At 33.2% G+C, this 16,968-nt stretch overlaps 1 protein-coding gene and 1 long non-coding RNA gene across 6 annotated transcripts in view; both read right to left on the bottom strand.

Annotated features, from left to right (window-relative positions):
* LOC127709045 (casein kinase I-like) overlaps positions 1-14,297 on the bottom strand; it is a 29,126-nt gene extending 14,829 nt beyond the window's left edge. For all 4 annotated transcript variants that reach the window (XM_052214368.1, XM_052214371.1, XM_052214367.1 and 1 more), the window contains exons 1-5: positions 14,102-14,297; positions 13,909-13,985; positions 13,074-13,184; positions 2,339-2,487; positions 88-316 (exon numbers count right to left, since the gene is read on the bottom strand). In XM_052214368.1, the coding sequence (XP_052070328.1) occupies positions 88-316; positions 2,339-2,487; positions 13,074-13,184; positions 13,909-13,984 (565 nt within the window). In that variant the 5' untranslated portion in view covers position 13,985; positions 14,102-14,297. The remainder of the gene's footprint in view (positions 1-87; positions 317-2,338; positions 2,488-13,073; positions 13,185-13,908; positions 13,986-14,101) is intronic.
* Positions 5,413-11,377, bottom strand: LOC127709064 (uncharacterized). 2 transcript variants are annotated; one of them, XR_007985478.1, is made up of 3 exons: positions 11,042-11,377; positions 6,067-8,051; positions 5,413-5,542 (listed from the first exon to the last, which is right to left on the bottom strand). It is a non-coding gene; the product is annotated as an uncharacterized LOC127709064 (long non-coding RNA). The 2 variants fall into 2 exon arrangements; XR_007985479.1 differs by lacking the exon at positions 5,413-5,542 and adding an exon at positions 5,750-5,873 and having other exon boundaries at positions 6,397-8,051.
* Positions 14,298-16,968: the final 2,671 nt, after the last annotated feature.

The raw sequence follows: 16,968 nt of genomic DNA, 5'->3' as shown, positions 1-16,968 counted from the left end.
AGCAGCTTCTAATATTTCCTTAATAAACCAATGTACTATACATGAAAATACAAATATAACTTGTTTAACAATAAGTGTGCACATTACCTATTCCTAAATGTGTGTTAATACTGGCATATCTGGCTGTGCCAGTGAGATTCTTGTTTTCCCGATAGGGAATATGTTGATGTGTCCTGGCATCCCTATATTTTTTAGCAAGTCCAAAGTCTATAATATACACAAGATTTCCTTTCTTTCCAAGTCCCATTAGAAAATTGTCAGGTTTCACATCTCTATGTATAAAGTTTTTGGAATGAATATATTCAATCCTACTAATCTGAAAGAAAATGAAATAAACAATTTAAGCAAATTGATGTAGATTTCATAGCTTAAACATATAAATGCATGTTGAGCTCGTCACTTTCTTAAAAATCTCTTCTAAATATTTCAGTTAATAGATGGACTCTTTTCAAAATAGAAACTTAGGCCAAAATTAAAATTAAGTTTGTTTCCCCTTACCCGACCGACCCTCTAAAAATCCGCCGACTGAAATAATTTTTTTCGAAAATCACGTTGTTGTTTTTTTCTCTCGTTTCGCTCAAAAGTTCGTTTTTTAATTTCGTTTCCTTGAATGGTCCGTATTTTCAACATTCCGCGAAATCATTGTCGCCCGTGTGTTTGCAGCAAAGGGTAAACAACGTATGCAAGGATACTGAAATTGGAATGGAATAATGTTTTAAATAAATGCATCCAAGCAATCTTAACTACTATTCCATTCTAGCTACGCCTCCAATAACAAAATGCGTAGCGAGAATGGTCAAGTAGTTACGATTGCGCATCAAAGCTCACCCTTGAGCTTAAATGTTAGGCCCGGTGTTTCTGTCGTGTTTGTGGTTAATCCCTGAGTTCGCCTTTATCAGTGGTTGACTCAATAAGTTGTATATTGGCGTGCTATTTATGCTATTTTGTTTCATTTCGTATGTGATATTGGACCATACACTAGTTGTCTTCGGATAAAATAGTAGTTGATTTTTTTCGAGCTCAGCATCATATTGTGTTGTGAAAAGTCGAGATGACTATACCAGCTAATGCTTTGATAAAAGTTCTTGTAAGTTCTTATGTCTTTTATAAGCTATAATGGGCTGATGATTAAATATGGTCACACATTCAGGGTTTTGTGAAATAAGATGCCAGTTTTTCATTATTATACTAGCGGTTGCTCCCGTTTCGCTGGGCGATGTGTTAGCAAGGTTTCCCTTTCTGTATTTTGTGTTTGATAAAAAAAATCGTTGATTTCAGATATTTGATATCCTCGTTTGAGCTTCTTACTGTTTTTTTAAGATCAGTTTTGCTGCTTGTGTTTCTGAGATACCTCAATACTTCACCCTTGATAAATCCTTTCAATGAAAACACTTTTTGGGTGTGAGCAGTGTCTGTGCAGATATTGATATGTTTCAGTTGGTTTGATATTGGTTTTAATGTCTTGTATCATACTATGCCTTCATTAAAGAATCTTTCTCCTTTGTATAATTATGACAGTGTCTAAGAATATTGTTTCATTACAGGAAAATTCGTAGGTGAACTTCAACTATCATTATCATTTTGTTTCTCTGTGTTGAAAGCATTGTAAAATGTGTTCAAGAATTAACAAACATTGTAAGGTCTGCTAACTCAGCGAATGCTGATCCGCACATAGGCACGCCCAAGGTTTCATGGTAAATTTTATTGTTAAAAATAAATTCATAGTTTTCTAGAATAAGCCTTAATAGGCGTGGTCATACTCGCTTGGATCACGGTTTGTGGCTTCTAGTATTTCCTTAAATGAAAAACAAGTGTACATATTTTTTGCATCGAATGTTACTAGGTAGCAGTCTCGGGGTTTTATATTTTCAATTGAATTAATAAAACTATAAGAAAGATATAGAACCGTGTCTCAATTTATATGTGGTCTACTCTAAGTCACAAAGGCATTGATATTTACAAACATTTTCTAGTCTGAAATTGTAAGGTCTTCTAGTCATGCATTATACGTTATACAGTATGTTGTTTTGGTATCAATAAAGTTCAATTTGTTGTTTTTCTGTGTTTTCCTGTATGTTAGATATATTTAAGGGATTTTCTCTAAAAAAAAAAAAAAAAAAGCCTACCTACCTACCCACTTCCAAAATGGTGGGTAGGGTAAGGGGAAACAAAGATATTTTTAATTGCGGCCTTAACAGACTAGCGCATACATTTCTTGTTTTTTTGCTTTACTTGGTGTTTAAATATTTTTTTTCTTTTAAACACATATGATGACAATGTATTAACATGATAAAGACTAGGATGATATTTCATAACAATTCAATAAGTAATACTTTACCAACTGATCAGCTAATAACAAAACAGTTTTTAAACTGAATTTGCGTGAGCAAAAATTAAACAGATCCTCAAGACTAGGTCCTAATAACTCCATCACCATAACATTGTAGTCTCCTTCTGCACCACACCACTTTATTGTTGGTATACCAACTAAAAATAAATATGACATGTATGATATTTGTTCAAAATTGTTCCTCAGCCCATAAATAAATACTCACTTCTTTGACCTTTGGTGGATATTTTTCTCATTGGCAATCATACCACATCTCTTTATTTTTTATGGTACATGTATGCACTAATAGCACTCTCACAATAGGCTTAAGAACACATTCACATAACATTTCTAACATCTTTCCAGCTGCAGTGGATTTATGTACCCAAAACTACATCTGTTGCACTGGATCATGAAAGCATGTATATTATAAAATCTCCAGTGATCTCCCCAGGCCGTTTTAGTGTCGCGGCCCCGCGATGCTATAATTTTTTACCGTGACGCTATAATAATTTCCGCGACGCTATAATTATTTTGACATTGAGAAAATCATAAACAATTCGAAATCTACGTTTGAATCAAGGCAAATTCGTCTCCCAAGAGAAGAAAAAAAAAAAAACCGAGCGAACTTAACAGGTTAGTCGTTTGTTATTTCAAACTAACAACTTGTAAAGAAGTGTTTTCTTTCCATTCCGGTACTCGTGGGCGTACATAAAACATTTCGATTCTGGGCAAAATAAGTTCTATACTTCATTAGAACGTGATGAAAATTGCCTTTAGGTAATGTTTCATCTATTTATTACAGTAAAATCGTGATATATTCATCCAATTCGCTTCTCCAACATTGTTTATTTTCGTAAATTTTTCTTCGACCGCCATTGATATATTTGTACAAATTATGGATCGGAAGCGGACCAGCTATGATAAAAATCCGCATTTTTACGGTAATAACTACAGATGCAGAAACGGCACAGCTGATAGAATAATAATGATCCCAATAGGGAAAGCTACTCATTCCACACGAATTTACAGACTATTTGTTAGATCTCCTTGCAAAATGTATTTATTTCTATGTAAACGCATTGTTTCAATTAATTTACTGATTAAAGTAGTTTAACAATGTTAAAAACATATATCTGTTTGAAACAACTTGGACTGATACATTGAGTCCCAGGAAATAATGAATTTCATAAACATGATAAACAGAATAGTTTTTAATTGAAATGGTATTACTATATGATACTTTCTTTTCCTTTTTGATATAAAAGAAGTTCTCTTTTGTACTAGATTTTTAGTTGGTAGTTTCTAACAAGAAAAATATAATTCTGTAACTATAAATGAATATTAAAGAAATAAACTAAAAGAACAGTTATACTTTAATTGTATTCTCAGTTATGAATTGAAAAAAATCAACATAACTTAAAAGAAAGAGAGCATTGCCGCGACGCAACAAATGACATTGAAAAATAAATACAATTTTTTGTTTACGCCAAATGTGATGCTATCCAAAATTCCTGGGGAGAACACTGATCTCTCTTCTCAAACACCACACCCCATTTACATAAATGTATGTCATGGTGTACATGTACAGGGTTTGAATCGATATAAATGGAATTCACTGATTTACCTAGATAGTTTATTCATATAGGGGCCCAGGCCCTATCCTTTAAAATATGAAATCCCCAATCACCTTTCCATCAAAACATTTCTAGAGAAAACACTGTGGATGCGTAATTGTACATATCTTGCTTAAATTTAAGGGGCAAGGAAATTTTCTAAGACACTAGCCAGCCAGTCAAGTGAAAATTTCTGTTCAAGCTTTGAAATGAAGATGGGTTCAAGTCTTCTGAATCACAATGGCAACTTTTAATAAAATGCTTCGCTGGGGCGCAGCTTGATACGACCGCAGAGGTCGAACCCTGAACAGTTGGGGCAAGTATGGACACAAAATTCAAGCTTGATACAGCTATGACTTTGGATTGTCATTAAATATTTGACACAGCATAGGTTTCTGACACAGGATGAATGTGGTGTAAGAACTGGAAAAAATTTAATTTACCTATTATGGTGGAATATCCATAAACTAAATTGTTTGTCAATTTCAATATATCAAAGAATATGTAGAATTCAATGTTTGATGTAATGTAATAAAGTTGAAATTTGGACTGTTTTTGTTCAATGTGGACCAATTTGGTAACATGTATAAATAATCAAAAATCTAAATACATGGGAGCCCATTTAAATACATCATAAAGGTATTAAAATAGAAAGTGACATCATAGTCATGGCTAAAAATAAACAAAAATCCTTAATCAGCAACATTTAAAGTAATATCTAAAAATAAAATTCCTTTGTAACCATAAAAGCCCATTTAAATACATCATAAAGATATTAAAATAGAAAATGACATCATAGTCATGGCTAAACATAGCAAAAAACCCTTAATCAGCATCATTTAACAGTAATATCTAAAAATGGAAATTACATCATAAAGGTATTAAAATAGAAAATGACATCATAGTCATGGCTAAAAATAAACAAAATCCTTAATCAGCATCAGCAACATTTTATAGTAATATCTAAAAATAAAATTCCTTTGTAACCATAAAAGCCCATTTAAATACATCATAACAGATATTAAAATAGATAAAATGCTTCGCTGGGCGCAGCTTGATACGACCGCAGAGGTCGAACCCTGAACAGTTGGGGCAAGTATGGACACAACATTCAAGCTTGATACAGCTCTGAATTTGGATTGTGATTAAATATTTGACACAGCATAGGTTTCTGACACAGAAAGAATGTGGTCTAAGAACTTCAATTTTTTTAATTTACCTATTATGGTCCAATGTCCAAAATCAAAATACATGGTTAGATTCAGCATATCAAAGAACCCCATATATTCAATTTTTGTTGAAATCAAACAAAGTTTAATTTTGGACCCCAACTTGGACAAACTTGAAAACTGGTCCCATAATCAAAAATCTAAACACATGTTTAGATTCAGCATATCAAAGTACCCCAAGAATTCAATTTTTGTTAAAATCAAACTAAGTTTAATTTTGGACCCTTTGGACCTTAATGTAGACCAATTTAAAAAACGGGACCCAAAATTAAAAATCTAAATACACGGTTAGATTTGGCATATCAAAGAACCCCAATAATTCAATTTTTGATGAAATCAAACAAAGTTTAATTTTGGACCCTTTTGACCTCAATATGAACCAATTTGATAGCAGGCCCACAAAATAAAAAATCTAAATACATGGTAAGATTCAGCATATCAAAGAACCCCATATATTCAATTTTTGTTGAAATCAAACAAAGTTTAATTTTGGACCCCAATTTGGACCAACTTGAAAACTGGACCAAAAATCTAAAATCTAAATACATGTTTAGATTCAGCATATCAAAGAACCCCATATATTCAATTTTTGTTGAAATCAAACAAAGTTTAATTTTGGACCCCAACTTGGACCAACTTGAAAACTGGTCCCATAATCAAAAATCTAAACACATGTTTAGATTCAGCATATCAAAGAACCTCAAAAATTCAATTTTTGTTAAAATCAAACTAAGTTTAATTTTGGACCCTTTGGACCTTAATGTAGACCAATTTAAAAAACAGGACCCAAAATTAAAAATCTAAATACACGGTTAGATTTGGCATATCAAAGAACCCCAATAATTAAATCTTTGATGAAATCAAACAAAGTTTAATTTTGGACCCTTTTGACCTCAATATGAACCAATTTGATAGCGGGCCCACAAATAAAAAATCTAAATACATGGTAAGATTCAGCATATCAAAGAACCCCATATATTCAATTTTTGTTGAAATCAAACAAAGTTTAATTTTGGACCCCAATTTGGACCAACTTGAAAACTGGGCCAAAAATCTAAAATCTAAATACATGTTTAGATTCAGCATATCAAAGAACCCCATATATTCAATTTTTGTTGAAATCAAACAAAGTTTAATTTTGGACCCCAACTTGGACAAACTTGAAAACTGGGCCCATAATCAAAAATCTAAACACATGTTTAGATTCAGCATATCAAAGAACCCCAAGAATTCAATTTTTGTTAAAATCAAACTAAGTTTAATTTTGGACCCTTTGGACCTTAATGTAGACCAATTTAAAAACGGGACCCAAAATTAAAAATCTAAATACACGGTTAGATTTGGCATATCAAAGAACCCCAATAATTCAATTTTTGATGAAATCAAACAAAGTTTAATTTTGGACCCTTTTGACCTCAATATGAACCAATTTGATAGCGGGTCCACAAATAAAAAATCTAAATACATGGTTAGATTCAGCATATCAAAGAACCCAAAGAATTCAATTTTTGATGAAATCAAACAAAGTTTAATTTTGGACCCTTTTGACCTCAATGTGGACAAAGTTGATAACGGGTCCCAAAAATCAAAAATCTAAATACATGGTTAGATTCAGCATATCAAAGAACCCCATATATTCAATTTTTGTTGAAATCAAACAAAGTTTAATTTTGGACCCCGATTTGGACCAACTTGAAAACTGGGCCCATAATCAAAAATCGAAATACATGTTTAGATTCAGCATATCAAAGTACCCTAAAAATTCAATTTTTGTTAAAATCAAACTAAGTCTAATTTTGGACCCTTTTGACCTTAATGTAGACCAATTTGAAAACGGAACCAAAAATTAAGAATCTAAATACACGGTTAGATTCGGCATATCAAAGAACCCCAATAATTCAATTTTTGATGAAATCAAACAAAGTTAAATTTTGGACCCTTTGGACCTCAATGTGGACCAATTTAAAAACGGGGCCCAAAATCCAAAAACTTAATACACGGTTAGATTCAGCATATTAAAGAACCCCAAGAATTCAAGAATAAAACCCCATTGAAATTGATCAAGAAATAAGCAATTTATACGAAGTATCTTCTTTTGCACAATACTGTGCAATTGAATATTTCTTGCTATTGTGCAATACTGTACAATTGACAATTTCTTGCTATTGCGCAATATTGTGCTATTGGATATTTCTTGCTATTGCGCAATACTGTGCAATTGAAGATTTCTTGCTATTGCGCAATACTGTGCAATTGAAGATTTCTTGCAATTGTGCAATACTGTGCAATTGAAAATTTCTTGCTATTGCACAATACTTATTATATAATAATTTACACATCCTGTTTGGTGTGTATCTCCTACCATATCATTATTATTTGCTTTTAAATATTAATCAGAAATAACCAACTTAAAATGAAAATTTTAAAAGAAAAAAAAAAGGAAAAAAAAAAAAAAAAAAAAGAAAAAAAAAATCCCCCCCCCCAAATTTTTTGAACCCCCTTATGATTCATCACCCCCAAACTCAATCCCAGCCTTCCCTTTGTGGTATGGTACCTTGCAGTACAATTTCAGAGAGATCCATACACTTGAACACAAGTTATTGTCTGGAAACTAGAAAAATGCTTATTTTTGGCCCCTTTTTGGCCCCCAATTCCTAAACGTTTTGGGCAATTACCCCCAAACTCAATTCCAGCTTTCCCTTTGTGATATGGAACCTTGTAGTACAATTTCAGAAATATCCAAACACTTACACACAAGTTATTGTCATGAAACTAGAAAAATGCTTGTTTTTTGCCCCTTTTTTGGCCCCTAATTCCTAAAATTTTGAGGCAATTACCCCCAAAATCAATTACAGCCTTCCCTTTGTGATATGGAACCTTGTGGTACAATGTCAGAGAGAAACATACACTTACACACAAGTTATTGTCTGGAAGTTACAAAAATGCTTATTTTTGGCCCCTTTTTGGCCCCTAATTCCTTAACTGTTGGTACCATAACCCCCAAAATCAATCCCCACCTTCCTTTCGTGGTATTGAACCTTATGGTAAAATTTCATGGAGATCCATTCACTTAAACTAAAGTTAGAGTGCGAAAACCAATGTGTCTTCGGACGACGCCAGACGACGACGACGACGACGACGACGACGCCAACGTCATACCAATATACGACCAAAAAATTTTCAATTTTTGCGGTCGTATAAAAATGACATCATAGTCATGGCTAAACATAGCAAAAACCTTAATCAGCATCATTTAACAGTAATATCTAAAAATAAAAATTTCTTTGCAACCATAAAAGTAAAATAGAAAATGACATCATAATCATAGCTAATAAAATGCTCCGCAGGGCGCAGCTTGATACGACCGCAGAGGTCGAACCCTGAACAGTTGGGGCAAGTATGGACACAACATTCAAGCTTGATACAACTCTGAATTTGGATTGTGATTAAATATTTGACACAGCATAGGTTTCTGACACAGAATGAATGTGGTCTAAGAACTTAAAAATTTTAAATTGGACATTCACCTATTATGGTCCAATATCCAAAATCTAAATACATGGTTAGATTCAGCATATCAAAGAACCCCAAGAATTCAATTTTTGATGATATCAAACAAAGTTTAATTTTGGACCCTTTTGATCTCAATGTGGACAAAAATGATAACAGGGCCCAAAAATCAAAAATCTAAATACATGGTTAGATTCAGCATATCAAAGAACCCCATATATTCAATTTTTGTTGAAATCAAACAAAGTTTAATTTTGGACCCCGATTTGGACCAACTTGAAAACTGGGCCCATAATCAAAAATCTAAATACATGTTTAGATTCAGCATATCAAAGAACCCTAAAAATTCAATTTTTGTTAAAATCAAACTAAGTTTAATTTTGGACCCTTTGGACCTTTATGTAGACCAATTTGAAAACGGAACCAAAAATTAAGAATCTAAATACACGGTTAGATTCGGCATATCAAAGAACCCCAATAATTCAATTTTTGATGAAATCAAACAAAGTTAAATTTTGGACCCTTTGGACTTCAATGTGGACCAATTTAAAAACGGAGCCCAAAATCCAAAAACTTAATACACGGTTAGATTCAGCATATTACAGAACCCCATATATTCAATTTTTGTTGAAATCAAACAAAGTTTAATTTTGGACCCCGATTTGGACCAACTTGAAAACTGGGCCCATAATCAAAAATCTAAATACATGGTTAGATTCAGCATATCAAAGAACCCCATATATTCAATTTTTGTTGAAATCAAACAAAGTTTAATTTTGGACCCCGATTTGGACCAACTTGAAAACTGGGCCCATAATCAAAAATCTAAATAAATGGTTAGATTCAGCATATCAAAGAACCCCATATATTCAATTTTTGATGAAATCAAACAAAGTTTAATTTTGGACCCTTTTCATCTCAATGTGGACAAAGTTGATAACGGGGCCCAACAATCAAAAATCTAAATACATGGTTAGATTCAGCATATCAAAGAACCCCATATATTCAATTTTTGTTGAAATCAAACAAAGTTTAATTTTGGACCCCGATTTGGACCAACTTGAAAACTGGGCCCATAATCAAAAATCTAAATACATGGTTAGATTCAGCATATCAAAGAACCCCATATATTCAATTTTTGTTGAAATCAAACAAAGTTTAATTTTAGACCCCGATTTGGACCAACTTGAAAACTGGGCCCATAATCAAAAATCTAAATACATGGTTAGATTCAGCATATCAAAGAACCCCATATATTCAATTTTTGTTGAAATCAAACTAAGTTTAATTTTGGACCCTTTGGACCTTTATGTAGACCAATTTGAAAACAGAACCAAAAATTAGAATCTAAATACACGGTTAGATTCGGCATATCAAAGAACCCCAATAATTCAATTTTTGATGAAATCAAACAAAGTTCAATTTTGGACCCTTTGAACCTCAATGTGGACCAATTTAAAAACGGGGCCCAAAATCCAAAAACTTAATACACGGTTAGATTCAGCATATTAAAGAACCCCAAGAATTCAAGAATAAAACCCCATTGAAATTGATCAAGAAATAAGCAATTTATACGAAGTATCTTCTTTTGCACAATACTGTGCAATTGATTATTTCTTGCTATTGCGCAATACTGTACAATTGACAATTTCTTGCTATTGCGCAATATTGTGCTATGGGATATTTCTTGCTATTGCGCAATACTGTGCAATTGAAGATTTCTTGCTATTGCGCAATACTGTGCAATTGAAGATTTCTTGCTATTGTGCAATACTGTGCAATTGAAAATTTCTTGCTATTGCCTAATACTTATTATATAATAATTTACACATCCTGTTTGGTGTGTATCTCCTACCATATCATTATTATTTGCTTTTAAATATAAATCAGAAATAACCAACTTAAAATGGAAAATTTTAAAAGAAAAAAAAAGGAAAAAAAGAAAAAAAAAAATCCCCCCCCAAAATTTTTTGAACCCCCTTATGATTCATCACCCCCAAACTCAATCTCAGCCTTCCCTTTGTGGTATGGTACCTTGCAGTACAATTTTAGAGAGATCCATACACTTGAACACAAGTTATTGTCTGGAAACTAGAAAAATGCTTATTTTTGGCCCCTTTTTGGCCCCCAATTCCTAAACGTTTTGGGCAATTACCCCCAAACTCAATTCCAGCTTTCCCTTTGTGATATGGAACCTTGTAGTACAATTTCAGAAATATCCAAACACTTACACACAAGTTATTGTCATGAAACTAGAAAAATGCTTGTTTTTTGCCCCTTTTTTGGCCCCTAATTCCTAACATTTTGAGGCAATTACCCCCAAAATCAATTACAGCCTTCCCTTTGTGATATGGAACCTTGTGGTACAATGTCAGAGAGATCCATACACTTACACACAAGTTATTGTCTGGAAGTTACAAAAATGCTTATTGTTGGCCCCTTTTTGGCCCCTAATTCCTTAACTGTTGGTACCATAACCCCCAAAATCAATCCCAACCTTCCTTTTATGGTATTGAACCTTATGGTAAAATTTCATGGAGATCCATTCACTTAAACTAAAGTTAGAGTGCGAAAACCAATGTGTCTTCGGACGACGCCAGACGACGCCGACGACGACAACGACGACGACGACGCCAACGTCATACCAATATACGACCAAAAAATTTTCAATTTTTGCGGTCGTATAAAAATAAACAAAATTTTTTTTTACTGGCAAATTTTAAATGGAGTTTATTATACTAAAACAATAAATTTGCAACCATAAACATGATAAAACCCCATTTAAACACATCATAAAAGTATTAAATAATTCAACTACATCATAAGGCTATAAAAATAGAAAATGACTTCATAGTCAAGGCTAAAGGTAAACAAAAAACCTTCATCAGCAAAATTTTATATTGGCAAATTTCCAATGAAGTTTATTACACTAAAATTGTTGGCAAATTTCCAATGCATTTATTAACAATAAAGTTATTGGCAAATTTCCAATTTACATAATTTAAAAGCAGTGTAGATGAGATATTTAAATGAGTTTGAATTACCAACCTTACACTGCTTTTAAATAATGTTCTTTACTCAATTATTTGTCTATTAAAATGGAAACCCTTGTTTTTTAACCTTTTTTCTTAAACATTAGAGCCATAACCACCCCCCCCCCCCCAAAGCCAATTATTACTTTCCAATGTAACTTAAATTTCCAATATACATAATTTTAAATTTCAATTCCTCATGATATATAATTGTATCATTATTATTTTCTTTCATATATAAATCTGAAACAACCATCTTTAAATGGAAAATTTTAAAGAAAAAAAAAATCCTTATTTTTTACCAATATTTGGCCCCTTATTCATAAATGTTTGAGCAATTAACCCCAAAACTCAATTCCTACTTTCTCTTCGTGATAAAAAATAACTAACTTAAAATGTAAATTTTAAACAAAAAAAAAAGGAAAAAAAAAAATTACCCCTTTTTTGACCCCCGCCCCCCTTATGATTCATCACCCCCACCCCCCTTTCCCCCCAAACCAAGCTCAATAACAGCCTTGCCTTTGTGGTATGGTACCTTGTAATACAATTTTAGAGAGATCCATACACTTGAACACAAGTTATTGTCTAGAAACTAAAAAATGCTTATTTTAAACCCCTTTTTAGGCCCCTTATTACTAAACGTTTTGGGCAATTACCACAACACTCAATTCCAGCTTTCCCTTTGTGAAATGGAACCTTGTAGTAAAATTTCAGAAAGATCCATACACTTACACACAAGTTATTGTCATGAAACTAGATATGCTTGTTTTTTGCCCCCTTTTGGCCCCTTATTCCTAAAATTTTGAGGCAATTAACCCCAAAATCAATCCCAGCATTGACCCTTTGTGATATGGAATCTTGTGGTACAATGTCAAAGAGATCCATATGCTAACACACAAGTTATGTCTGGAAGTTACAAAAATGCTTATTTTCGGCCCCTTTTTGGCCCCTAATTCCTTAACTGTTGGTACCATAACCCCCAAAATCAATCCCCACCTTTCTATTGTGGTATTGAACCTTATGGTAAAATTTCATAGAGATCCATTCACTTAAACTAAAGTTAGAGTGCGAAAACCATTGTGTATTCGGACGACGACGACGACGCCAACGTCATACCAATATACGACCTCAAAATTTTTTTGCGGTCGTATAAAAATCTGAAAAATATTATTTTCATTTGGAAATTTCAATACATAAAACAGGCATCCCCTTTTTGTTAAAATAGATTACCCTTGTGTAGATTATATATACATGTATATATATAGTTAAAATTATTATGCACTAGTATTTTTAGATAGTAGATAAACATTTTTGTAACTTACATTTCACGAGAAGTTTTGTTACTAAAAATGCTTACCTCCACCTTGCATCATGCGATATATTTTGCTCTCTATATGCAGTTGTGGATGTTTTGTTTTGACACATTCTAATTTGATAGCAACTTCTTCACCATTAGAAATATCAGTACCTGTAATGAAAATTTCAGAAAATAACAGATATGTTAACGTTTAATCAAACAAAAATGTGTTACATATACATGTATAATATTTTAACCCAGACACATGTTCAAGTGTCTGTCAAATTAAGGAAACTATCAGTGGTATTTTGTAGGATGTTTAGTTATTTTTTTTTCTGTTTATTCATGTATTAACCAGGTTGTTAAAGAACATTCTGATTTTGGGGGGACCACTGAGGAAAGCCCTCAAATGAAGTACTGTAACTTAATAAGGAATACAATGCAAGCATTAAAAATTTGTTCAAGTGTCACAGATTCCCAAATAGCAATAAGGTCTATTTGCGACACTTAAAACTATTGACGTCATACATGTACGTACAACAATCACTTTTCCTTTGTGGCATCAGACATTTTCTCTTGTGACGTCAAAATTTGTTTGAACTTTAGTAATGTGCAGTAATTAAATAGCGGACAAATAACGATAAAATGTATAAAAACTGTCCATGGGCATGGCTTAAAAAAAAACAGTACATTAAAGTCATTTTTGTATATGCTTATAAATACTAGTATTGGCCTGTATTCAGCTCGTTTTATGAATAAGCAGAGGTTAAGTGAAAGGGTCGGTTTATCCCAATGTGGACTCGGTCCTGTAAGAAACTGAAGGCCAAGATATTTTAAACACAAACCACAACATATAAAATTTTACCAGTCTTTGTTCATCATTTTCATGACTCACCAAGGTAAATATCACCAAAAGATCCACTACCAATTTTTCTCCCAAGTCTGTACTTATTTCCTACTCTAAGCTCCATGCTAAAATACAGATAAGACACAGATTAAAACAATATTTCTAAAATCTGACAGATGAAAACAAAAGGTTTACGTAGCTACAAATATAGACCGAATTCATGAGAGGGTTCATTACTTACTCTGGATCGTAATCGACTTCAAATTGGTTTCAAAATGTAGTTTAATGTCTCTTCTGAAAGAAAATTGAAGAAACGAATGCCATTTCAATATATTATTTGGCAGATGGTCTCGATTTTTGTTGATACTACTCTATTATTCGTCCATTATTTTCTAGGATATCGGTTGCCCGACATCAGTGCGCATGACATAACTTTATTTTCCGGGACAAAAAAATATGTGAACTCCCTTCCGGTTGTAAAATGAAAGTGAAAGTACGTAAGAAACTGAAACCGTCCGATCTGAAACAAGCGCTATTTTATTTAGTTTCTTGTCGTTTAGAATTGTTAACTTTGAGTTGTATCAGATTTTTATTAAGGCAGAACCTACAATACATAGTTGTCGTAGGTTGCTGTTTTTTGTATCTGTTTTTGGTTTATACACCTTATCGCTATTTGGAAATCTGTCCCGCTTGACCCGAGAATCTGTCCCGCTTGAACTTTTGACGTCATACAACAATCACTTTTCCATTGTGGCGTCAGATATTTTCTATTATGACGTCAAAATTTTACGGGAACTTTTTTGATGTCCAGTAATGGCGGACAAAAAGCGATAAGGTGTATTGTTTTGTGATATTTGTTTTTGGTCACAGGCATTCGTCTCTGAAAAAAAATTCCTATAGTATATACCTCAAGGTATATAGGAATTTTTTTAAGGTATATAGGATTTATTTTCAGAGACAAGTGCCTGTGTTTTTGGTGTATTGTTTTGTCATATTAGTTTTGAATTGTTTCACATATATTTTCATGTCGGGACCTTTTATAACTTGACTATACAATATGGCCTTTATCATCGTTAAAGGCTGTCAGGTGCTCAAATCCACATCATTTAGACTCTGTTATAAATCTGGAAAAAATGGATCTTCTTCCGGTAAGCGGCCACCGTCAACTGGTTGACTATTCTGCCACATTATGGAGTGAGTGCATGAAATTTTTTGAAATTTAATAAACAAAAATAGGTTTTTTAACTATATATACAGGTGCAGTTGAAAGATTCAGGACTCGGGGCGGAGACAGTACAGTTGGGCAAGGTGTTCCACTCTCTGATTGTTCAAGGATAGAACGACTCCTTCCGTACAGTTGTTTTACATGATGGAATTCTAAATGGCTTTTAATTGTTATTTCTGGAAGGGCGTTCATGTGGTATTAGCTTACTAAATGTATCGATTTTGACATATTTGTTCTGTAGCTTGTATATCATTATTAAGTGGCCGTGTTTCCTCTGTTCTTGTAGAGTAGACCATTCAAGATGTTCAAGCATGTTACTAACAGATGAGGTGTTGTGGTATCTGTTAGTAACATACCTTGCTGCCCTTCTTTGAACCATATCCAATCTTTGGATGTCATTTTTTTGGTATGGGTCCCATACTGCACTAGCAAATTCTAAAGTAGGCCAGATGAGGGACATGTATGCTTTTTCTTTAATTGACTTGTTGGAGATGTTTCCCATACAGCCAGTTGGTCAAGGTCCTTTTGTAAATTTTGCGGCATCTGCATTGGATGAGATTGTGACATAAGCAATAGTGTCATCAGCAAACAGTCGTACGGTTGACTGAATACCCTTGGGCATGTCGTTTATATAAAACAAAAATAGACTAGGTCCCAGGACGGATCCTTGTGGTAAGCGTCGGTTTATCAGTGATTTATTCTGTCTGTCTGTGCAAGTTGTGTCTGGTCTTCAAGTTCAAACTAATTTCAACTTCATGAGCATTCCTGATGAAGGTAAATTTAGAAAAGCCCTTCAAATGAAACAAATTTATATGTGTTAATTTCATTTTTTTTAAACTTGGTTGATGTGTCTGCTGGTGGACTGTTAGTCCTCAAGGGTGTCATCAGCTCAGTAGTGCAGTGCTTCAGTACCATGAGTACTGACACATACTGTAATATACTTTTGCAATTAAATTCTCTGTTCGATCTGATCACACAACCACTGAGGCTCCTCAAGCATATAATATCATATCTTTATCTTCCTCACTCAACAACAAGATACGTTTATGTCCCTGTGAAAGAGGGTCTTCAGAAATACTGTGAAACTGTTTACTCGCGTAGTGGTATTAACCATATGTGGATTCTAAAAAACTCTAAAGAACTACTGGATAATTTTAAATCTCGATCTTTTTCTGAAATTAGTTCTATCAAAACTTTTGATTTTTCAACCCTGTATACCACCATTCCCCATGTGAAATTGAAAAATCGTATAAAAGAAATATCCACAATGCTTTTCAACATTAAAATGGTAGCATACGCTATAATTTTATTACTTTGGGATACCATACGGCATATTTTGTTAATAGTGAACAAAAAAAAGGTAAAACATGCTACATATAGGAACAAGTGATCAGTATGCTGGAGTTTCTTATTGACAACATATTTGTTGAATTTGGAGGTAGACTTTTTCAACAAATTGTCGACATTCCTATGGGAACGAACTGTGCGCCTTTCCTTGCTGACATCTTCTTATTTTCATACGAGTTGGAGTTCCTTCAGACACTTGTCAAAAACAAGAAGATCAAAGAAGCCATATCATTTAATTTCACATTCAGATATATTGATGATGTTCTTTCCATTTACAATCCAAACTTTTCTGATTAGGTTCCATTAATATATCCTCCAGAACTAGAAATTAAAGAAACAACAGACACGGCTTCCTCCGCCTCATTTTTAGACTTATACCTCGAATGTGACATACACGGTAATCTCAGTACCAGAATCTATGACAAACAAGACAATTTTAATTTTGAAATTATCAATTTCCCCCACCTTAGTAGCAATATACCAACTTCACCTGCATATAGGATATACATTTCCCAACTTATTTGGTATTCAAGAGC

Source organism: Mytilus californianus, unplaced genomic scaffold, assembly GCF_021869535.1.
Source record: "Mytilus californianus isolate M0D057914Y unplaced genomic scaffold, xbMytCali1.0.p SCAF_7, whole genome shotgun sequence".
NCBI classification, from domain to species: Eukaryota; Metazoa; Mollusca; class Bivalvia; order Mytilida; family Mytilidae; genus Mytilus; species Mytilus californianus.
The sequence above is the reverse complement of the archived record's forward strand: the minus strand, read 5'-3'. Positions and strand labels throughout refer to the sequence as shown.